We start from the raw sequence: 25,658 nt of genomic DNA on the forward strand, positions 1-25,658 counted from the left end.
TGTGTCTCATTCTTTATATGTGTTTCTGAAAATGCTTAGAACAGGTTAACATGATGCTTTTCTGCATTCTAAACCTTCTACCTTTTGTTCGCCTTTTCTATTAATGACTGACAGAATGGAGAAAAGCTGAATTCCATAGAGCATAAAGTAATAGCTTTGAAACTTACATATGACTGCTGCATTAGTTGACACTCAGTTTTTTCAAAACATCTAGTTCCTGCTTGAGTTTCAGATATCTTAATAAAAAACACTCAAAATTGGTTTTGCATATTGATTGATTCATTCATTCATTGATTCATGATTCATTAGATTAGATTAGATTTTTATGCCGCCCCTCTCTGTGGACTCTGGGCGGCTCACAACATTTCAACAATAATCAGGGTACAAATACAATTGGATCCAATTAATTAAATAGTTAATCTAAAATTTCATAAAAGTTAATAATGCACCTGCTTGTACTTAATTTCAATGACGCGATATCTTCTATTTTTTATTTTTTATTTTCTTAAGTTGTGTCACTTTCCCAGGTATTGCTTGGTTGCTTTCAAATGTTGAATAATTAGAAGTATATTACATACCATTGGTTAAATACAAAATTGTACCTTCTTAATATAATACAATTTCAAAAAATAAAACATAGAAAGCATTCAATCAGCAAAAATATTACAGATGTGAATAACAGTTTTAATAAGTTTTTATCTGGAGGAATTTTCCATAGTTTGGGCATCATACAAAAAAAGTCCTCATTGGATATTAATGTATTGACAGTCTGGTACTCCTACATAAATAAGAGTCCAAAATGTTTAAGAACTCATCCATCTTTTGCTCCTGATACTACTGATGCTAATATATTATTCCATCTCAGTTAGTTTGAACTGTGCTTATAATGCTGTTATGTTTCTGCCATCAAAAATAGCTTCCAAAGTAAATTCTACTAGAAAATGTTGTTGAAGGTATAGTAGAAAATTAACTCTGTATAGTCCATCTCTCTTTCTCTCTCTTTCTCTCTCTCTCTTTTAGCCTTTCTTCCTGTTTAAACAGATTTTCCATCTACAAATCCTGCTTGAACATTGAAGAAGATTCAGATCTTCATAAAAGGTCGGTGGGCAGGAAATTACGATTTTCTCCTATTGGCTAGATTCTTTGTCAGTTGTTCTCCATTTATAATTTTCCTTTAAACCATATTTAGCATGACACAATTTGTCTGCCTTTATAAATGCTGCATGGTTTACCGTAAATGCTGTTTTCATATGACAAACTGTTATTTCATATAATAAATCACACAGATTCAAGGAACATTCTAAAGTGAATCAATAACTTCCACTAATTTGGTCTATTCAGATTGGCCTACTCTGCACAGTTAATAAATTAACTAATTTAAGGTGCCACTATAGCTTTAATCCTTTGTGATAATAGTAATTTCAGCCCTGAAAACATTCTGAAGAAGAGTTCATTCCATCTAGGAATCACTTATTGACATGTCTGTGCCTTTAAGCATAATTGAAATGTTTGCAAGTGGTTTGCACATGAAATATTCCTTTCACAACAAGAATTGCCACAGTAAATGCTAGTTTCCATCCCAGTTAAGACTTCTGTCTTGGAGCCATTGTCAGTTAAATACAATTAAATGTATATCACCTGACTTTACAGGACTATTCATTTGATCTCTAGGCTAGAGAGATCACTTTAGTAGGCAGTCATTATATTAAAAAAGCTGTATTTTCAGATTGGAATGAATGACTAATAAAGTGACAAATAAAGAAAATGTCTGGATAAGCAGAAAGAGCAGCTGTTTCATGACAGCTACAACAGGCAATATCATTGATTGAATCATTGACACAAAGTTTTGTAAATAAAGGCATCATACTCCCACTAGGTTGATAAAAAGAGATGAGAATATATATACACACACACACACACCGTGTGTGAATTAATTCAATGCCTAATGGAAAGACTTGGTAGTTGGACAAACATTAATTTAAAACTTTGTTATTTCTTTGCCCATTTTGCTCAGTGGCCTTTCCATGAAAAAGTTTGTCTTGTTATGAAATATTAAGTTTTCCACAAATATTTAAAAATATATTTCAAAATAGGTTTATCTGAGGATATGGCATCAGTATGGTCACCAGAAAATAACATTCCTACATGACAACCCAAAGTTATTATGTGCACTTCGTTTGCATTATGCTATCATTTTCCAAGGTCAACAGTAAACTATATGAATTAAATAACTATAAACTATTGCCACTTGGAGAATTTCATATTTCTGTCAAGGTGGTTTAATGTTTCAAACTATTTTCCCTTCCCACTATAAAGCATGAAGTTCCATGAAATTGTTGTAAGAAACCACATTTTAAAACTTGAAATAAAAGTTTTTGATACTGGTTTTTATGAAGCAATAGTGTACAGAGAAGATGGAACAGTTATTCCGAAATATGTATTATTTTTCTAAAGTTTGCAGATTTTTTTTCCTGGAAATTCAAAAACAGAATGTTAAAAAGAAAGAAGCACATTTTTAATGATTTTAGTACAATAAAAACGTTTTGAGTTTTCATAACAACTAATACAACTCAGTTCCTAAAATGTTTGAAAGTGTAATTTTGCGTGAATGACTTCCCATACATATGTATTCCCACATATTCTTGATGTAAATGTGAACTGGGAAGTCTTCACCAATTTTACCTAGGCATAGGGCATGACACAAAGTATAACTAAATATGTCAGTTGTAGATTATAAATTAATGTGTATGTTATTAATCTAGATTACCTTCAGAGTGGTACTATACTGTGATATTTGTCATTAATTGATTCTCGGGGGTGCAACCAGTACCAAAAATGATAACTACCAAATAATTTTTCCCATAAGGTGTTCTGCCGCCGTGTTTCAACCGCCCGTAATTACAGGGTAATTAGTCCAGGAAGACACACACCATACAATAAAAGGAAAACCCAAACGTTTTTATAAACAGAAAAACAGAAACAGCTCCCTTTTTAAATCTCAAAGGGATTTTCTGGTGCACACAAGGCACAGGTTAAATGCAATCCAATTGCTCACCCAATAACTGGGAAATTGAGTCCAATTCTAAAGTCCAGAGAGTCCACACACACAATCTTGAACAGCACAAAAACCATGATCTTGACAAAACAATGAATCAGATAAACTGCCATGAGGCTAAAACACCAGGTTGCACTTTTATCTGTAGCACTAATTACAGCAGCCCCAACCAACCACAGGTGGCCTCATTTTCTCTTGTAATAATCCTTCAGTTGTTGCCTCCTATGCATCGCTCTACGCATGCGTGGATGTGTCATTAATTCTTGTTCAGAATCCAAGAATGATTCAGATGATTGATCTCCTCCTGGGCTGTCTGCCAAACTCCCCTCTTCCCTCACTTCCTTGGTCAGAGGAGGCTTCATTGGCAGATTTCATCGGGAGCAAAACAGGCCTGCGGCATGTGGATGTTTCCCCCACATCCACCTGCACATTCCTTGGGGCAGGAGCTGGGCCAGAACTAACCACAACATAAGGAATGATGTAAATAAATTTAATACACTCCCAAACTAAAGATAATGTACATTTTAAGGCAATATCTAAAAAGATAGGGTCACCTTACATGAGAAATAAAGCTTAAAATTAATAAATATTTAGATTAAATAAAATAAAAACTTCACTTTATCTGTACTGATGAGGGAAAAAAAGTGCAAAAATAGACAAAATGACCACAGAAGATAAAGAGTTGTACACAGGGCAAGAACTATGGTGTTACTAACGTGTGATCCTTTGTTTTGGCTGGAAAGGGTAGCATGTCACAAGGCAACTGACACCAACTAGTTGTTCCTTGTGCATCGCGTACAAAACAAACAATGAGTACCAGGACAAATTTTCTCATCAAAACGTATCAAGTACCAAATTCTTTTTTTAATAGTAAAATGTTTTTTATTTTTTCTCCGCCTTAAAAACATACATACTTAACAACACATATACCTTCACTGAGCAATATCATGTTTCTAAAATTCTTACATAAAAAATAATAAAATATCCTGAATCACATTTCAAATTTCAAATTATTCAGTCTGCCTAAGAGAAAAATAAGATATAACTTCAAGAGCTAATTTTAATTTAATGGATGACAGACTAAACATTTTTTCTCTCTTTTCAATTCTAATAATCATATTTTTAAATCTTAAATTCGATTTCCAATCTATTCTAATTTAAGTTTAGGTAGATGTTGCATATTTATCTAATGCTGTCTCCTTTTCTCTTTTTGTCATCCGGATTATCTCAATCATCATTCAGAATTTTATAAAATTTTGGGGGAAATTTATGAATGGGTTGAAAAAAATGAATAAAATAGTTAATGTAAACTTAATATAAAAGAGATAAAGAAATGAGAAATAGGATCAAGTACCAAATTAGATGAGTTTCAAAAGCAGTCAAGTTCCGAGATGTTTTCATCCATCTTTCAGAGCAAGATTTGGCAGAGTTTCAAGCACTAGCCTATAAACAGTACTGTATATCCAATTTATTGGATGAAAAATGACTTTTACCCAAATGTTCTTATTCATGTCACAAGGCTTCTCACTGTCATGTAAATCTTTTTTATTTATTTATTTATTTATTTATTTATTTATTTTGTCCAATACATACATACATACATACATACACACACACACACACACACACACACACACACACACACAGTAAAATACATGATGATGGTAGAAGAAGAGATATAGGAATAGAAGAAAGGTATAGGAGATATAGGAGAGCAATAGGACAGGGGACAGAAGGCACTTTAGTGCACTTGTACTCGCCCATTACTGACCTCTTAGGAATCTGGATAGGTCAACCGTAGATAATCTAAGGGTAAAGTGTTGGGGGTTTGGGGATGACACTATGGAGTCCGGTAATGAGTTCCACGCTTCGACAACTCGGTTACTGAAGTCATATTTTTTACAGTCAAGTTTGGAGCAGTTAATATTAAGTTTAAATCTGTTGTGTGCTCTTGTGTTGTTGTGGTTAAAGCTGAAGTAGTCGCCGACAGGCAGGACGTTGCAGCATATGATCTTGTGGGCAATACTTAGATCTTGTTTAAGGCGTCTTAGTTCCAGGCTTTCTAGGCCCAGGATTGAAAGTGTAGTCTCTTAGGGTATTCTATTTTGAGTGGAGGAATGAAGGGCTCTTCTGGTGAAGTATCTTTGGACATTTTCAAGGGTGTTAATGTCTGAGACGCGATATGGGTTCCAAACAGATGAGCTTTATTCGAGGATGGGTCTGGCAAAAGTTTTGTAAGCTCTTGTAAGCAGTGTGAGATTGCCAGAGCAGAAGCTACGTAGGATTAGGTTTACAACTCTTGAAGCCTTCTTGGCTATGTTGTTGCAGTGGGCTTTGGCACTTAAATCTTTGGTTATTAGTATACCGAGGTTTTTAACCGAGTGGGGATTAACTGTGATAATTAGATTATTCAGTTCGTATTTGAAGTTCAAATTCTTCTTCCCAATGTGTAGAACAGAGCATTTGCCAGTTGAGATTTGGAGTTGCCATGTGTTAGACCACTCAGAAACAGAGTTCAGGTCCTTTTGGAGAGTAGTTGTGTGTTGAAGAGTTTTACATCATCGGCGAAGAGGACACAGTTGCTTGTGATGTAATCGCAAAAGTCATTGATGTAGAGATGTAGGTTTTGTAATAGTTAATGTGAACTTCTGACTTAGGACAATATTTTTGTCACTTTATATTGTGAAATATCGGGAGGCATAAGGACTCATGAACTGGATATGAGACAGAATTGCCCAAACTACCTGGGCAGGAATTATATGTACAACAGTTCAAAGTAATTGTAGAGAAGTCAGTAGGAAGTGGGAGAATGGAAACTTGTAAACAATTCAAGTTGATGGCAACTTGAATGACTTATGCATGTAGAATAATACCTAGTAGAGATCTATATTAAACAACAGAGACAATCTTCTATTATTATGGGCTTATTATCCACATTAGTTTAATTTCTTGTTCCAAGATATTAGATTTCCCGTTGCTTCAGTTCTGATAGTTCAGCCAACTGGACTTTGGTACTACTTATATACTTGTGCCAAATCTTTGTAGACACGAACATAGAAAAACAAACACTTTCATAGATAATTAGAGTATCTATAATTGGATAAATGTTTGTCTTTTTTGTATCTTCAAAGTTAACTACTATATTTGTGAAACTTATGTAAGTCTGCGATGAAAACAGTGACACAGCAAAACTAATTATATGAGGCCTTGTGGCTTTGCATCATGTCCAAAGAAAAAATGTGCTCGTGCTTAGGAATTAATGACATTTTATTTTCCACATATTTTTGTAAAATCAGTCAATACATATGTATACTGATCCCAGTTTGGAAAAGAGCCTGCTTCACATTAGATTTATTCAGAGATCTCCTGATTCAAATTCTGGACTCAAATTTGAATTTTAGACTTGAAATCTGATTCTTCCATTTTTGTTCCTGAAAATAAACAAATTGCTCTAGGAATTTTTTTTTTGTGCTTCAGATATTTGGATGAAAATTGTAGGAGTAAAAAACCAAAGTTAGCAACTGAAACCTTCTAAATGTTACATAAGTATATGTAGCATTTCCTTTCTTTTTGGCTAGTTTAAACTTTGATTGTTTAATACAGAAATTATAATGATGGAATTAGATGAAATGTGTATATAATTTCTCTTGCTCTTTGTGGAAGGATTAGGTCAGGAATCTCTACATTTATAATTTCAAGGATGCGTGTATTGTCATGATTTTGTTGTAGTTTTCTCAGGTAATTTTTATAAAAAATAAACATCGCATAAACATGTCTGTGACTATAAAAAATTTTAGAATTTCCAAGGGTTAACTAAAGAATTGCTTTTCTTCTGATTACTTCATTTTAATAATCATTATTTATTTCCCTCTTTTGTGGGAGGGGAGGGGAGAATAGTATTCTATTAACAAATTGTTAATAGAATATTATTTTTATCACCTAAAATTGGAATACTGAGTTTCTTGCTTGGCAAGATAAAGTTGCTATAGGCTTGAGAAGGGTACTAGGTACATAGTACACTTACCAAAATACGAGAGATGCCCAGAAAGTAATGCACCACATTCCCCCCCCCCCCCGCCCCGGCAGCCTACAGTAATGGTACGAATGAGAAACTTTAGATATACATTATTTGAATGGTCAGAAGTGTGTGTGTAAATTTTGCATTTTTTCAGACAGATCATGTAGCTGCAGCAATGTTTCGAAATGGCGCCTGTAAGTGATGTATGTTACAAGCAGCCTGTCTGTTCCCAAACTGTTGGGAACATTCACAAACATTTGTGTACAGTTTATGGAGAATCTGCAGTCGACAGAAGTACGGTTAGTCGCTGGGCACAGAAGGTGAGGCCATTAGGTGATTTGCACAGTGCAGAAATGGCTTCGTGACCAGAACAAGGAGTGGTACCAACAGGGCATACACACCCTTGTATCTCGCTGGAGGGAAGGCCATAGAATGGGATGGAGATTACATGGAAAAATAGGGAGTGTAGAAGAAACGTCATTCTTTATTGTGTGTAAGTTTCATTGTGCTCAATAAATAACCGTTGAAGAAAAAAATGTGCATTACTTTCTGGGCGACCCTCGTACAATGCTTCCTTGCTTTTAGTTTCACTGTCAACTTTTCAACATGATCTGACCTTTTTCTAAATAGAACTCAATTTATGGCAAGTAATTATAAATGTTCTGGTTTTTCTGGTTTATGATTAATTAAATGCTACATGGCTTTTGTTTCTTGACTCTGGACAGGAGTTTTCTGGTTAATTATTATCTGCTAAACTATGATAGCTTCATTTTTATTGGCTTATTAAAATTATAGGTGAAATTGCTCATTAACATTTTTGATTTGTAGATAACAGGTATTTAGCGTAATGTTTGTAAAGTCTAAGGCTATTGTAATATTTATGTAAAGCTTTATGTCACTTATAGGAAGCTGATTTATCCATAATTGTCAACTGTACCTACCACTGGGTTTCTGGCATCAGGGACATAAGATGGGTGTGATAGTATATTCTGATTTTCATATATTTGCACTGTCAATGAACGATCTCTACTTTTTCATGAGCAGAGGCCCACTATTCAAGAGAACTTTGCTGTTTCTTTGGGTCTAAAGACTAAAACAATTCTAATTTATTTATTGCATCATTGAACAGTGTCACATGGGGCTTCTTGAATTAACAGATGACAGACAGACAGACAGATTATACATTACTGTTCTATCTTCTAGTGACTGGCTTGTAGCAATGTGAAAGCAAATTGTGGCTGTTTTCGTAAGATCTGTCAAGGATTCTGGTTCTGAGTTATGAGAGCCTTGAATATTTTGTGTTGTACCCTGTTCAGCTAGTTTTGTTTACTTCAACTGAAGTAATGTGTGATACTTCAAGTACAGTATTCTACTGAACGATTTCCAGACCAAGGGCAACAGTAACACAATGTAGAATGCATTTCTGTAATCTAGAAATAATGTATCTTTGTAGATATAACCTATTGGATTCACTGCCTTCAATGTGATAGTGTGATTTAAAAAGTTATGTAATATTTTAATTTTTGAAAAGATAACCAAAATCTGTGAAATCTTGGGCATGGTAAACTAACAAGCTCTTAACCTAAAAAAATTAAATCAATAATTTATTTGTCTCTCCTTGTTTTTACAATATTATCTTTCTTCAATTGTGTTTCAATTAGGGAAAACTCAAAAAGCTGCACTTTCCAGATAAGTTGGTAATTTTTTGGCACTTTCTCTTTCTCTCTTTCCATAATTACACAAAAACATGAGTCAAATGTATTATAAATTTCCCTCAGAGAACAACATTTTTTCCAGCTGTTTGGATGATCTGTCTAAAACCTTAACAGATATCTCTTTTCTAAATTTTCTTTGGGGCTCAAACTTGGATTTACATAGTGTTTCTTTACTTTTTTTTTTTAACAATTCCTCACTCCTATAGAACATAAAAACTGCGAAAAGATTTTACGATTTGTATTCATTAACAAATAAACCTTTCATCTGTGTTTTCATTTTAAACAGTCTTATTAGAACAAACATCTTTTAAACTCGTCCCAAGCCAATTTTGAATGTTATTTATGTAATAACATCTTTGAAATATGATTGTGAATAGATTTAAACTTGTTTTGATCAGTTTTAGCTTTACCAAACAACATAAAAGGTTCTTTAAAAACCCTTGCGTTTCTATTTTGGACTTAGTTTTGGCCAGCAAAGAGGTTATAATTTATGGGGAAGAATGCATTTGCAATAATTCCAATTAATACTTCTATTTTCTCTGGCACTTGCCTGCGTACCTAGTTGTAACAGCTTTGAACATTGGCAAGCAGTGTAGTAAGTAGCCTAAAGTTCCCTACAAATGTTTGTATGCACTCTTTATTAAATCTTAATTGACTCTGTAGAAACAATCTTCAGTCATTAGGTTCATTTGGAGCTAGTCATCAATTGTATCTGGAAAAATACCTAATGTTGTTTTGAATTTGTACATCCAAGGGGAAAAATCTAATGCATTTATAAAGCTGTCAGATGTGGGAGATATTCTCTTTACATAAAAGAAAATTCTTCTTTACAATTTAATTGCGCTTATATAGTTGGATAATGTAGTGACAGTTGTTCTGGAAAACATACATAACAAATCCACAAATCCCAGCAGCCGATAAAGTCCCACAGAGTTGGCCTTCTCCGGGTCCCGTCGACCAAACAATGTCGTTTGGCGGGCCCCAGGGGAAGAGCCTTCTCTGTGGCGGCCCCGGCCCTCTGGAATCAACTCCCCCCAGAGATTAGAATGGCCCCCACCCTCCTTGTCTTTTGCAAATTACTCAAGACCCACCTTTGTCGCCAGATATGGGGGAGTTAGGATATTCCTTCCCCTAGGCCATTACAAGTTATGTATGGTATGTTTGTGTGTATGTTTGGTTTTTATAATAAGGGTTTTTAGTTGTTTTATTAAATTGGATTGTTACATGTTGTTTTTTATCATTTTTGTTAGCTGCCCCGAGTCTGCGGAGAGGGGCGGCATACAAATCCAATAAATAAATAAATAAATAAATAAATAAATAAATAAATAAATAAATAAATAAATGGATGGATGGATGGATGGATGGATGGATGGATGGATGGATGGATGGATGGATGGATGGATGGATGGATGATGCACATACTGTATTTCTCCTTTACAAGCAGGAATGTTGGTAGCAGTAATAAAATAATTCATTTTCAAGGTTTGGAGCTGGATGCTGTTTTCTTTCTCAAGAAGGCAGCAGCTCCTCAGCTTTACCTTCACAAGGTGAGATAAAGTTTTTGGAGTACAATGCAAACAAATAGAAATGTTTGCAACAGGACTGGCGCTAATGTAAATTTAAGCACAATTTATTACTTATCTTGCCATACAAGTAGCCATTATGAGTTTTGACCTTCCAATTGATCACTTGTCTTGCCGTTCAAGTCTCCACTAAGGGATTTGACCCTCCAACTTTTCCTGCAACCAGTGCTGGGGGAACGTTAGTTCCTTGGAGTGAAGCTTGTCATGGTATAAAGAAGAGGATTATAAAGTAGCAGAAGCAGCACATTATGTTCATTTTCTCCCCAAATAAGCCTGAATGTTGATAAATTTTGAAACTTAGAACAGAAACAGTAAAGACATTGTAGATTTTTTTTTACATCTGTGCTAACTGTAAATCTTGATTTACCATAGATGAACCAAGGAAATGTTATTCGAGGCTTCAGCTTACCAGCTTTTTCTCTGGCAGCTGAATAATGTGTAGAGCTTGAACTAAAATAAGTTGACTTACTTCAGTGGGCCTCTTTATTTGTGACAGTGTGTAAGAGAAGCTGAGCCAGAAAGCTCTATCCAATGATGAATTGTTGCTTTTTATATCTACATAAGCTTCAGTCATACAGAATTATTTTAATTCTTCTTTTATCCCCTTGAGATCCATCTTTTATTTTGCTCCTACCTTCATTGTTAATTTATTACTAATTATTTGACTTGTTTATTGTATGTAATATTTTCATTGCAAGCTGCCCTGAGTCCCACTGGGATTGGGCGGCATAGAAGTCAAATTAAATTAAATTGTTTAATTGAGACAGGTTTCATTTTTCTTCCATCCTGCTCTTCAGAACTAGTGATGGGCGAACCCAATGGAGTTTGGGTTCGGCGAGTTTGGACGAACTTTACACAAAGTTTGACCGAACCCGAACAGTCCACCCCCGAAATCCCATCATTTTTTATTTTTATGGATGTTTTATTTTTATTTATTTTAATTTTTACAAAAAAGGACGCCGCAGCAGCACCGCAAGCAAATGGAGGTCCTTTCACATAAAAATATTTTTTTATATTTTTACGTGAAAGGACCTTCTTTTGCTTGCAGCGCCGCTGCGGCATTCTTTTTCGTAAAAATAAAAATAAAATAAAATAAAAAATCCATTAGAATAAAAAACGATGGGATTCCGGGGGCAGAGCTTTGACGTCACATATACCGGCAGGTGGCTAAGGATGCCCTGCATTCCCTGGGTGGCACTAGAATAATGGAGGTAGGATGGAATCCAGGAAGTGATCACCTTGGTGTCCTTAGCAACCTGCCGGTATACGTGACGTCAAAGCTCCGCCCCCAGAATCTCTTCATGGGATTCCCCAGCTCCTTTTGTGCCTCCCAACCGGCCGACAGCTCCCCAGTGTTCACCTTCCTCCACCGCCACCGGTGCCTGGCTCCTCCTCCTCTTCTCAGTAGATGACAGCCGGGCGGTGGCTTTCGCACTGTTCGGCACGAATGCCGAACCAGAGCACAATTTTTTAAAAAAATTCGGGTTCGGGTTCAGTATGCCGAACACCACAAAATTCGGTACGGACCCGAATTGTGCGGGTTCGGTTCGCCCAACACTATTCAGAACCAATGCTTCAGAGATAGAAGACATTTCATGTTTTTGAATACCAGGTGTTTCCGAATTAAAATATAATAGTGCTTTTCCAAAATAGGGCAGAAAAGGAAGTAGAGCATAAAAATGTTCTTCAAGATTTGGATGGGAATAATTTGCAGCTGTTGTCAGGCCTGGAAACCATCTTTTGGGCCTTGGAACTTCAGGCCTGCCATGTTTAGTGCTGTGAGAAACTACAAGTGGGGATTGAAAGGAGCCGGGGAGATATGTAGTCAAAATAACATTTCTTTCTCCAAGAGTTAAGGCCACTCTACCATGCACCTGCAGTGGTGTGACTGGAAAGCATCTCCAGTTGGGATAGTGTTTTGATTGGACCATGAGATAGACATGCGGGTGCTGGGGCAGGGACTTGGACTTTCTTTTGAATGAAGCTTTCAGAAAACTCAAATCTCTGAATTTTCTTTCGGTAGGGCTGTTACTTGGAACCCTGACTGCTGTCTTCCCTTTCTGTATAGGGAATTTCCTCTTTAATGCGGCACGAAATTATTAATTTTTTTCTCCTCTCATTCTCACAGGTGTTCAGATCTTTGCCTGAAGATCTGGCTCCTTTGTTGAGTATATTATGTATTATTACCGTTCCATGTTTGCCTCTATGAAATACTTGCCAAGGTGTTAACAAATGAAGGGATTGCCAAGGTGTTAACTCTTCTTTTGCCAGTTTAGTGCAGGAGTGAGATTATAGCAGTTCTGTTTTCTTTATATATAATAAATTAATGCATAAAAATTTGAGCAAATTTACACCTTGTTAAAAAAAAAACCTCTGCTGTTAGGGACATAAAATCTATTATATCATAAATTTTTAAAATTGTATATGAATAATGCCCAAAAGTGCTTTTCAAAAAGTCAACTAGATTTTCTTGGTTTTTTATCTTTGAAAATATTTCACTTCTCCTTGAAGAAGCTTCTTCATTTGCCTTTTGGAAAAAGCACCTTTGGAACAACCATGATTTGAATGATTGATAATCTCCATAGACCAGAGGTGAGTTCCTACCAGTTCAGACCAGTTCGCCCAAACTGGTAGCTACCCGCAGGTGATGTTGTCCTGAAACTTTGGAGAAGGGTGGCCTAGAAATAGTTGTGGTTAGCGCGGGCCCAGCTCCTGCCCCAAGGACTGTGGATGTGGGGGAGACATCCACATGCTGCAGGCCTGTTTTGCCCCCGGTGGAATCTGATGATGAAGGCTCCTCTGACCAAGAAGACATGAGTGACAAGGGAGGAGGAGAGTGTGGCAGACAGCTCAGAAGGAGATCAATTATCTATCTCCTCCTTGGATTCAGAACAAGAGTTAATGATACAGCCACGCATGCGGAGAGCGATGCATAGGCAACAACAACTGAGAGAGTATTATCAAAGAAAATGAGGCCACCTGTGGTGAGGTGGGGCTGTGGTAATTAGTGAGGCTGCTATAAATAGCAGCCTGTGGGTTTGGCCATTGTGGAGGATTATCTGATCGTTGTGTTTCCTGACTGCTTTATTGACTTTGACCTTTTGTGTGCTGATTTTTCCCCGCTTTGAAACTAAACCAGGGCAAAGTGTGTTTCACTTTGTGAAAGAAGAAGGACTGTGAATTGCCTCACAGCTGCAAGCTAAGTTTCACAGAACTGATAAGGGACTTGTACAAATTACTAGTTTGTTTGGAGACGAGTGCTCTTTGCTATACTAAAAGAGGGCTTGGTTTAAGTGAATTTTCATTATAAAGAACATTGTTTTGAATTTTCAAACGTGTTTGTGTCTAAAATTTGTACCTGTGAATTTTTGGGAGGATTCTACCAGAGAGCCCGACAGAACAGAAATAATAAATAAATAATTTTCACCTGGGTTTTTTTCTTCTGCATATGCACAGAAGCTGAATTTCCAGCACTGCACATGGGTCACCATCTTGTTTTTAGCTTTTTTTCCCCATGAGGTGTGGTCACATGGCACAGGAGGAAATGAAATGGCAGCGAGGTAAGTTAGAACCCATCCCGTCTCGGTTCCTCATGGGTTCTGAAAGTTCTGGCCTTCAACTTGGCTGTTTCTCTGTGTAACTGCCATCTGGAAAGCCAAGCAGAGAGAAACAGGTTGAATCCTGTTTCACTCGGGTGCAGCACTTTTCAGACTTACCAGGACCCATAGTGCTGCAGAAGATTCACTTTGTCCCAGAAGCAGAGTGGGGGAGAGAAAACAGATGGCCGAAGAACATGTGGAGGGTTTCATCGTGTGCTCTCCAGATCAGCAGCTGCTTCTTCCCCCTCCACTGCTTTTGCTTGGGACAGAGAATCTTTTGTAGCACAGCACTTTGTGTCATCTGGAAAGCCTGCACTTTCCCAGGGCCCTGAGGGATGCCCCACCCCACCTCCTGCTGTCTGGAGCTCCCCTTTTGCCAACTGCTTCTGCCACCCCCTTCCTGCTGGGCTAGTGCCTCCCAAAGCATCTCCTGAGCCAGCAGAGGCATCGCAGGGGCCCGCCGCCCATCAGCAGAGGCACTCTTCAGGAAGGACAGGAGAGGCCCGCCATACTCCACCATTACTGTTGTTAGCCGCCCCGAGTCTACAGAGAGGGGCGGCATACAAATCCAATCAATCAATCAATCAATCAATCAATCAATCAATCAATCAATAAATAAATAAATAAATAAATAAATAAATTGCCAAGTTAGAGGTCCCCTGTCTCGCCGTGCCCCACACCAAATGTCTTTCCCCAGTCCAGTTCTTGATGTCTCAGTGCTTCTGTTGTCCCCCCCCACTCTTCCTTTGGTGGCATCTTCCTCCACCCTAGTCGGGGCCAAGAAAAAGAAGGGGCGCCATGGGGAAGCGTTCCCCTCCCCAGGTGAGCGTCAAGCACAATGGAGGCTTGCCTGGCAGAAGTGCCCTCATTGGTAAGTAGGCGGCAGAGAGGCCGGGCCCAGCTCTCAAATTCTTCGGCATCTCTAGACACGAGCTGCTGCTTTTGAAATGTGGCGCACTAACAGGAAGCCAGGCAGCAATAGCTGGGGCTGAGGGGGGAGAGCAGTGGCACAAGGGCTCCTTCCCCTCTTCCTCAGCAAGCCAGGCCTGGAGGAGTGCAGAAAGTTCCGGGCCAAGGATCAGAGGATGTGCTCTGACATCGCTCCAATACATATTTCCAGCATGCACTCCTCCGTCCCGAAGTGAGATTGAGTGAGGAGTAGGATGAAGGGAGCTGGGGGAAGAGCTTGGTCTTAGTCTTGGACTTGGAGGAGAAGCCTTGCTGGCTTTCCTTTTGGTGTGGTACAGGGGGAAGACCCAATAAAAATTCAATAAAGGCCCGGCAGTCGAGAGTCCCAAATGATGGATGTGGTCTGTTCTCTTAAAATACTTTAACATGTACAAATGCCTTTTCAAGACTTAGTTGTACAATACCATCCTACTTTCACAAACCTGTCCTTATTGAATTTCCTATTGTATTAAACATTTGTTGCTAATGTGGGGTTGCAAATCAATCTCATCCCACCAAATGCTTTAAATACCCAGGCTTGGAAGGGATTGTACAATTTAATTAGACATTCATTCTGTAGGTGGATTTTTGAAGGTACTACATGTAAAAAAGCTAAAGGATTCTACCTTGAGGGCATAGCCTTGTTTTCATGGTGACAGATGAATAAAATACTTCTGCTCCTCGTGATAAGTGGTTTAAATCAACCTGTTACTACTTACAATATTTTTGAGAAGGTATCTGGGTGACAACTAGACAATGCTCCAGGCAAGAGTGAGAAGATGAATAATAATTCCCTTTTTCATTATGTGTGAATCCAAAAAAAAAAGATTTAAGGTTATCACATATGGCAGGGGGAAAAATAGCCATGCATTATTTTGAATAGGGGTCATATATAATAGAGTTAATGCTTTACTTGACCAAGAATATGATTGGTGGCCCATGGCAGTATACCTCTGTCCATTCTTGTATATACAGTGTGCTGTATAGCGTGTAAAAATTCTTTGTTATGAAGATCTTCAGGTATAATTCATTCTAGTTCTCTTAATTAAAAAGAGATTTGAAACTTACTACTATGTTTATGAATTTTTGTTTGTCTCATAGAAGAAAGTAAAGAGCTGGTTAGTTTTGTGGATAAATCTAAGAGACATAATTTTTTTGTGAGGGGAGGGTAATAAAAATTGTGATTCAATAGTTTGGACCAACTACCCAACAAAGATTTTCTTTGCTAAGAAGGCTTTCTTTGCAAAGAAGCTTTAATGATAGTTAAACGTCAGAGTCGAAGTAGATCACCTTTAATTATGATTAAATGTCAGATTAGACATGTTTATTTTCATTCTCTCATTGTTCCTGTACAATTCGCTGCTTATACCCAATGTATACTATGAGTCCAACCTTGACTTTATTATAATATTGTCATTCTTTTTAGCACATTTTTATTAAAAACAACACTGAAGCAAGTATACATTTCCCTTGGCTGAGGTAGATAAAATCAGTGGGGACAAGGATTTTTGTTTCCCTCTATAGTAGTCACAGGGCATTAGAACAAATTTCCTGAGTCCACTTTTAAATCTAATGTTTGGAGAATAAAATCCTTTCTGATGCCTGTTTTGAAATGGCTTCCTTATGATTGATGGATTGTTAATTGTTTAATTTAAAAGGTATTGAAATTTCAGCTTTGTGGTGAACTGACTCAAGGTGGATTTTTAAAAAAAAATTCAAAGGCAGCGTTGAGCCTAGGGCATGATCATCAACCATAAAGTTGGGTGAAGCTCTCAGAATGGAAGTAAGTAATAGTAGTATGTACAACTCACTTCAAAAGAGTTGTTGAAGAACTGGGATTTGTTGTTGTTATTGTTGTTGTTGTTGTTGTTGTTGTTGTTGTTATTATTATTATTATTATTATTATTATTATTATTATTGGAAACAGGACACTTGGGGAAGTCATTATTTTCTATATAACATATAACAGGAGAAGAGAGAAAAGAGTACAGTACTTTTTAATAGCACAACTATATATATATTTGTTAATGACCCCTTGCTTCCTGGACCTAAACTGTTTCAACTCCTACCCTCAAAATGTCATTACAGAGCACTGCACACCAAGACAAACAGACACAAGAACAGTTTTTCCCCGAAAACCATCACTCTGCTAAACAAATAATTCTCATTTCTTCCCACTTTATGACTATATGTCTGTAACTTGTTGCTTGCATCCTTAAGATTTTTATTAATATTGATTGCTTCCTCATTGCTTACTTGACCCCTATGACAATCATTAAGTGTTGTACCTCATGATTCTTGACAAATGTATCTTTTCTTTTATGTACACTGAGAGCATGTGCACCAAGACAAATTCCTTGTGTGTCCAATCACACTTGGCCGATAAAGAATTCTATCTGTCTGTCTGTCTCTCTGTCTATGACAGTCTTGGTATATTCGGGTTTCTTCCCGTGTAGGATTTAGACATTTCTGGCGACGTTTCGATGAGGTCCCACTCGTCATCTTCAGGCTGGTGCTTCTGTCCTTGTTCTAGGGCAAACACAGCGAGACCTGAGCTGCCTTCCTTCTATAAATACTGGTGGCTGGGTGTGGTTTGATGGCTCAGCAATTGCCTGCTGTGTAGAAACTTCCTGGTGAGTCAGTGGGGTAACACCTGGGGTCATTGATTTAACTGAGGTATGCTGATTAGTTAATGATTGTGGATTAGGCGTGATATCCTGAGTAGTTGGAGCTTGCAGGCTACTTGGTTGTTTTGCAATGTGTGTTCTGAGTCTGGTTTCAGTTTCTATGGCTGGGATACATTTGTTAATGAGGGCTGGTTTCCAGATGTCTGGTAGGCGGGAGGTATCATCCCACTTGTTCATATTTTGGGGATGTTTTTCTATCTCGATGGCTTCCATGATTATTCTTTTGCTGTAGTGTTCTGTTTTGGAAATTAATTTAGTACTGTCAAAATAAATTTCATGTCCTGTAGTTTTGAAATGTCTGTCTGTCTGTCTGTCTGTCTGTCTGTCTGTCTGTCTGTCTGTCTATCTATCTATCTATCTATCTATCTATCTATCTATCTATCTATCTATCTATCTATCTAATCTGTCAGTCAATCAATTTCAAGGCCCGCATAAAATACGATTATTTACCCAAGCTTTAGTTTCTTGTATTTCAGACTCACTGATATGGAATGTTATATTGTCCTGCTTTATTATTCTACTGGCAGCATTTTATTGTTGCTGTTATAAATATAGTAAATGATAACTTTCATCTTCTGGATCTTTTTGTAATGAAGCCGAAATCTTCATGAGGAAAATGCTTTAGCCGTTTATTTACTTTTTGTGCTGAATTTAGATTGGAATCAGCCTTCTTATTCCGATACCCTCCACATATTTGGCGACTTCATTTTTCCAAAGTTTTAGATCATGTGATTCATTTCAAACTATCCTGTCTAGATTAGTAGTATTAGGGCAGTTGTGTGCTATTCTTTGTAAGCTTAAAAGTTATTTAGTGGTCTGTATGTTAGTATGGTTTGTGATTGTGTTATCAAACTGTCCATTTTATGTGACAAGATATGAATTCAATCCTGGCAGAGTAAAATATATTTCATCCTTAATAGATATTGCTCTTTCAAGATTGGCCATTAAATAAATTGGAGTGGCTGCTTTAGGCTGAAAATGCTAGAAGGTGGGGAGTGAAGTCAAAGCGTTAGAAGACAGAAATATGAGTGGGGTAAGATATATCTGCAACATTAAACGATTTCACTGTCTTTGGACGTGATACAATATCGTATCCCAATCATCAATGTTTCAGGTATGTTACTTTGTATCAGTTTCCGCAGACATTAAATTGTTTGTTTTCTATTTATTATTATTATTATTATTATTATTATTATTATTATTATTTATTAGATTTGTAATGCAATATTTATCTTGGAATAAGGTGATGCATACATACATAAGGGATGCAAACCAAAAATAATCTATCTTTGTGAAGTGCATCTTTATTTTTACTATCATGTCAATCCCAATTACAATCATACAAATTTAATTCCAGATAGTATTTACACATTAATAATACATTCCTGTATACATATTTCAAAGGTGTTAAAGAATTTTTTGACTGAGAAATCAGAGGCTATGGGTATAAAGGAATTGTTTATATTGCAAAAAGGATTAATACTTCATTTTTCAGAGAATCTACATTGGTTTTCATGATATTTCCTTGTGTGATATTAGCCCTTATTCATTGTTTCTAGTTTAGCACTGTCAGAAGCGCTCCGGTAAATAAATGATTAACATATTATAATGCATTATTTAGTTCTTTAAATTAGCAAAGAGGTCAACATTTTGCATTCACCTATTAAAACATTCCATATCTATTAAAAATAAGTGTCAATTTTCATAAGGGTGCTTAAGCCTGAATCTGTTTGTTTTAAATATATACTGTACATATTTTATAGTCTCAAAGCATTCTATGTGTATGTCTGTGTACATATATAATAATAATAGTAATAGTAGTAGTAGTAGTAGTAATAGTAGTAATAATAATAATATCATATAATAATAATAATAATAATAATAATAAATAATAATAATAATAATAATAATAATTTATTCAATTTGTATGCCGCCCCTCTCCGAGAACTCAGGGCGGCTCACAATAATAATAACAATATACAAATCCAATATTTAATAACACAATTTAAAAACCCTTATTAATAAAATAATCACACAACCCAATCAAACCATACATAAAGCAGTAGTTAGGGGAGGTGTCAATTTCCCCATGCCTGGCGGCAAAGGTGAGTTTTCAACAACTTACGAAAGGCAAGGAGGGTAGGGGAAATTCTGATCTCCCGGAGGGAGTTGGTTCCAGAGGGCCAGGGCCACCACAGAGAAGGCTTTTCCCTTGGGCCCCGCCAGACAACATTGCTCAGTCAATGGGACCCAGAGAAGGCACACTCTTATACACACCCAGATAACATCTTTTAGGAGTGGATTCCTCCAAATTTGAAACGGGGTGGATTCCTCCAAATTTGGAACGGTTCACTCGAACCAGTAGGGGGCCGCTGGTATTGTCACAATGACATCACCAAGCCAGTTCGGTCCGTGTCGGTCCATGGGTGCTGCCATATGATTTATTCATTTATTTATTTAGAGGGTGGTTTCCCCTTCTGAGCATGCTCAGAAGCCAAGTTCCCGGCTCTGTGTATGCAGTCACCATCTTGTTTTTTGCTTTAAAAAAAAAAAATTCAATGCTGCACATGTGCGTGCGTACAAACTGCATATGCGCTGCTCACAAGGCATGGGAGGAAGCAAATCGGCAGTGAGGTAAGTTAGAATCCACCCCTGATCAAAATCCCCAAAATTCCAACCACATTGAATTGACTCTCCTAACACATTTGAAAAGCACCAGCTCGGAAAGGGCTCTATTAGAAAGTTGGTTTACAGTAGAAGAGTTAAGGGCATGGCAATCTTCCAAGTTCCCAGAAAGAGGTGAACCCAGATGTTACCTGTCAAGATGCTCATAGCTTTAACAGATCTGTCACAAGGTCAGACAAATACAACTTCCCCATTATTTGCCTTGGCTCCGTTTCTTAAAACTTCAATTAAGAACAGTGGAAGAGTTCATTCACAGTCATTGACCTCATGTATTTAATTCTGCTGCTTAACTCTGATGTTTTTAAAAGTTCTGACATATACTGGCCATTAAAACACAAAAGTAGTATAACAAGTCATCTTGTGGGTAGGTTCAGTCTATTGTTGCAGTTGGTTTGTCAATAGGTCTAGTACATTTTAATAGTTTCTAGGTTGTAAATTTCATTTATTGTTCAAGTTGCACATAACTGATAATTTCCAAATCATTTATTTAAAAATTAGCTGGAGGAGGAGGAAAATAGAAATCTTCATATTGTATACTTCCCTCCGCCCCCCACCCACCCACTCCAAAAAAAGAAATAAAAGTTGTTAGCAGCCTTATTGGAATAAATATGCAAACTATTACTGTTACAATTTAGCAATACTTATTTTTAATTTTAATTATTTTTAATCTCATGCGTGCAGTTTTACTGATGAGACGCTTCAACTGCATGGCTACAATTTTAAGAAGCTAAAATATTAATAAAACATTTTTTAAAGAATTGTACATATATGTTTTGGGTAATATTTTTAGGCAGGAGTGATGGGCAATTTTGGTGGATATGTGGCATTTCTTGGAAGGCTCAACTACTGTAACGCTCTCTACCTTTGGGGCTACCTTTGAAAAGTGTTCGGAAACTTCAGATTGTGCAGAATGCAGCTGCGAGAGCAATCATGGGCCTTCCTAAATATGCCCATGTCACACCAACACTCCGCAGTCTGCATTGGTTGCCAATCGGTTTCCGGTCACAATTCAAAGTGTTAGTTATGACCTATAAAGCCCTTCATGGCATCGGACCAGAATATCTCCGGGACCGTCTTCTGCCGCACGAATCCCAGCGACCAGTTAGGTCCCATAGAGTTGGCCTTCTCCGGGTCCCATCCACTAAACAGTGTCGTTTGGCGGAACCCTTCTCTGTGGCGACCCCGACCCTCTGGACCAACACCCCCCAGAGATCAGAGTTGTCCCCACCTTCCTCTCCTTTCGTAAGCTCCTTAAAACCCACCTCTGTCGTTAGGCATGGGGGAATTGAGATATTTCCTTCCCCCTAGGCTTATAAAATTTATGCATGGTATGTCTGTATGTATGATTGGTTTCTTAAATTGGGGTTTTTTACATTACTTTTAATATTAGATTTGTTCATATTGTCTTTTTACTGTTGTTAGCCGCCCCGAGTCTACCGAGAGGGGCGGCATACAAATCTAATTAATAAAAAATAAATAAATAAATAAATAAATAAATAAATGGCAACATTGCATTTATAGCATGTGCTGGGATCGTTTGGGTTGTTGCTGTTTTCCAGTTCTTTTCTTTGTGGGTTTTTGGAGTTTTCGCCTGGCATGGTCACTGATTAGTGTGTATTTGATACCCAATACAATAACTACAGAAACAGCTATGGTCATGCTTACTGATGGTCTAGAGCTGAGCTGAGTTGGTGGTAACGCATACATTATTGTGCTCCTTGATTTAGGTCAGTGATGGCAAACCTATGGCACAGGTGCCACAGGGAACCATATCTACTGGCACATAAGATGTTGCCCTAGCTGAACTCCAACATGCATGTGTGTGCCAGCCACCTGATTTTTGGCTCACACAGAGGCTCTGGGAGGGCGTTTTTGGCTTCCAGAGAGCCTCCGGTGGGGAGAGCATTTTTATTCTCCCCTGGCTCTAGGGAAGCCTTTGGAACCTGGTGAAAGTGAAACATAAGCCTACTGGGCCCAAGTTGGGAAACAGGTCATTTACAGCCTGCAGAGGGCCTCCGGGTGGCAGGGGAAGCTGTTTTCGCCCTCCGCAGGCATTGAATTATGGGTGTGGGCACTCATGGATGTACGAGTGTTTCAGCACCTGAGAAAAAAAAGGTTTACCATCACTGACCTTAGGTTATGCCTCTCTTGCTGGATCTAGGGAGGAGTAGGCACCACTGCAGAGAGACAATTCCATAACTAACCTGGCCCCAAGTGATGAAGCTTGTGACACCTGGAAGCATCCTAATAGCCAGCACAGCTTACAGAACAGAAATATCTCATGTATTGAATGACTGACACCCATAATTGCTTACAAGTTTGCATTTTGTCCCAGCTGAAGCTTTGAAAGAACAGATGGAACATTTCCAGAACTAGTAAGTCATAAAACCAAAGCCATTCTGAATTACTGGAACCAACTCCCCCCAGAGATTAGAACTGCCCCTACTCTTCCTGCCTTCCGTAAACTCCTTAAAACCCACCTTTGCCGTCAGGCATGGGGGAACTGAAACATCTCCCCCTGGGCACGTTTAATTTATGCATGGTATGTCTGTGTGTGTGACTGTTAGCATATGGGGTTTTTTAAATATTAAATATTTTAAATTTGTCTGATTGCTTATGATTTGTTTTTACATGTTGTGAGCCGCCCCGAGTCTTCGGAGAGGGGCGGCATACAAATCTAAGTAATAAATAAATAAATAAATAAATACTGGGGTTGACTCGAAGTCTGTTGTTTCCATCCAGCCCTTCGCCCCCAGCCTCTAGAAGACAGGATCTTCACAGTGTTGTGACATCCTTTTCAAGATCTATGCACACGTTCCTAGGAGCTCTCAGGATAATTTGTATTTTATGTATTATTTTCTCCTATTGGCTCTTAATAAACCTACCTACCTGAGATAGTGTTGCCTGCCACCACCACCCCAAAAAATACAGAGAACCAAAGAAATCATATTTTTGAACAAAGGAAGATGGTGGTAACTTAACTGAAAGTACTTTGTACAAAAGCAAAAATCCATTTCAATTAGGTTTGAATTTAAATGAACAGACAGACCTGACTACAGCTATAAATCTTACCAAAAAATATGAGAATAGCAATCCTACCACTTTTCAGTGGCCCTTTGTACAAGTGTCTTATTGAAGAGATTGGCCCCAATAACACTCTGGTGTTACTGATCAGTAATTTGGTACTTTCCCCAATTGCTGAAAGCTTAGAACTACACAACAACAAAGACGTTATTAAGTTAGTGCCAGTGGTGGGTTTCTACTGATTCACCCCAGTTCAGGCATACCGGTATCAGCGGTGGTGGCAGGAGGCCACGCACACATCTCCTAACCAGTAGCAAACATAAGTGAAACCCATTACTGCTTAAATAAATACTTAAATAAATATTTCTGCTTAGCACAGAATGAAACTGCCAGATTTATAATTAGTACATTTAAGTGCAAGTATATGATATCAATGCTAAAGTAGCAGCAATGGCTACTTATTGGTTTTAAGATCAATCATTTTTTAAAAATCTGTTTTAATCCCAAATCAAAACAGAATTTATTTGTTCAGACATTTCAGGTACAATTACGTTTATCAGATTGTTCTTTTATTTTCCTTCCTTCCAGCTGCTTCATTAGGAAAATTTGGCTATGTTTGCTATTTTCTCCTTACCTGTGCTTTGTTTTCATGTCTCCCCAAAAGAAGGGCAGTTGAAAAATATTTAAAACAATTAATAAATGCAACACGTAATAAAAAAAATCTTGTCAGGTTCATTAGTGTTTGCTATAAATACTGAGCTGTCTGCAATTTGCTATTGCGTGGAAGAACTTGTATATCATTGTTCAATTTAAATATTCTATTACTAGTCTGCTGTGAGACAGTAATAAAAGCATATTAACTTTATGATCAAATTTTATGATCTTTCTCATTTGCTCTCTAGACAGTTTATTGTTCCACATTATTCTTTAATTTCTCCATTGTTAATCAATTTCATCTCACATTAACTCTGTGCCAAGCACAGTCCCCTGCTATCTTTTTTGAACATCTGTTCCAGGCTATTAATAGCCTTACTATTAATTAAGTATTTACTATTTTTAGACAGTTGTGAATATGAAGCAATATTCCTATAATTTTTAATCCTTAATATTAAGCAGGTAGATCTCATAGAGAAAACACTTGAATTTTTTTTATATGGAGCCTCAAAATCAGATCTGACTACCTTGGAAGAAACAATCCATAGATTATTCTACATGTTATCCATTGGTCATCTGGATTTTCCTGGACCCTTCCTTATGCCTTCAATTAAAGTCTTGGTCCTAGATTCATTTCAGTGTTAAATAGCAACAATATCTACCTACTGTCATAAACCTGTTAGGAAAGCAAGATGATTCCTTCTACGATTGCACTTCAGGAAAGTAATTTCTTTTCTAGAGTCACCTATTATAAATTCAGTTCCCTTCTAATTGCCATGTAAAATGAGTGTCTTTTAAAAAATCTTTAATCTTTTGTTGTTGTTGTTGTTAGTGTTTATGTTTCTTGTATCCTGATAGTAGATTATTGTTTGGCACTTTAAAAAAAAAATCAAATATTTATTAGACAGTTCTGATTTGGAAGGCCACTACTTTATTGCTGTTGCACTGTTCTGTGTTGTTTAAGAAACTTTGAGTGGCTTTTGGAGACAGGATATAATTGAAAAATATGTACGTTGACTAAGCTTGTTGTTTTGATTTCCCCCCCATTTTTGCTGTTGTGTCTGACTATCACAACCCCATGGACAACATTCCTCCAGGCCTCCCTGATCTCTACCATCCTCTGGAGTCCATTTAAGCTCATGCCTACTGCTTCAATGACTCCATCCAGCCACCTCATTCTCTGTTGTCCCTTTCTTCTTTTGCCCTCAATCTTTCCCAACATTAGGCTCTTCTCCGGTGAGTTGAAGCCTAGCAATCATCATTTAACTTTAACTAATTCTCCATTCACATTGTGCACTGATATACTATCACTGTCAGGTTTGAGACCAAGCGTGTAATGCAGATTATAAACCAAAACAACAAAAAATATTAGTTTCATTGTTTACTTGGATTAGACCAGACTTCAGATCTGCAATTGATGGATTTGCAATTGGTGTGGTATTGTTGCTTCCTGCTTTGATATGCAATCCCCTAGCAGAGAAGACAGGCAAGTCTATGTGTTTATATGTGTTTATAAAACTTGGGAACATCACGCATAGTTAAAAATTGTTGATTCAGCTTAATTTTAGTAATGAACATTTCCACATATATATTTAAAACTTCTATTGTTTGAAGAGTCTGAAAAATATATCTAAGAATTCAATTTCTATCTGTTCACTTCAACAAGATTCTACATCTCTCCTCCCTCCCT

At 37.3% G+C, this 25,658-nt stretch overlaps 1 protein-coding gene across 3 annotated transcripts in view; it reads left to right on the forward strand.

Moving 5' to 3' along the window:
- The window catches only part of ARL15 (ARF like GTPase 15), a 207,692-nt gene that overhangs the window by 173,960 nt on the left and 8,074 nt on the right, over positions 1-25,658 (forward strand). The window contains exon 6 of one of the 3 annotated variants that reach the window (XM_070743352.1): positions 1,021-1,098. The exons of the other annotated variants lie outside the window; for them this stretch is intronic. Within the exon in view, the coding sequence (XP_070599453.1) occupies positions 1,021-1,074 (54 nt within the window). The 3' untranslated portion in view covers positions 1,075-1,098. The remainder of the gene's footprint in view (positions 1-1,020; positions 1,099-25,658) is intronic. 3 annotated transcript variants of the gene reach the window in all.

This window comes from Erythrolamprus reginae, chromosome 2, assembly GCF_031021105.1.
Source record: "Erythrolamprus reginae isolate rEryReg1 chromosome 2, rEryReg1.hap1, whole genome shotgun sequence".
Taxonomy (NCBI): domain Eukaryota; kingdom Metazoa; phylum Chordata; class Lepidosauria; order Squamata; family Dipsadidae; genus Erythrolamprus; species Erythrolamprus reginae.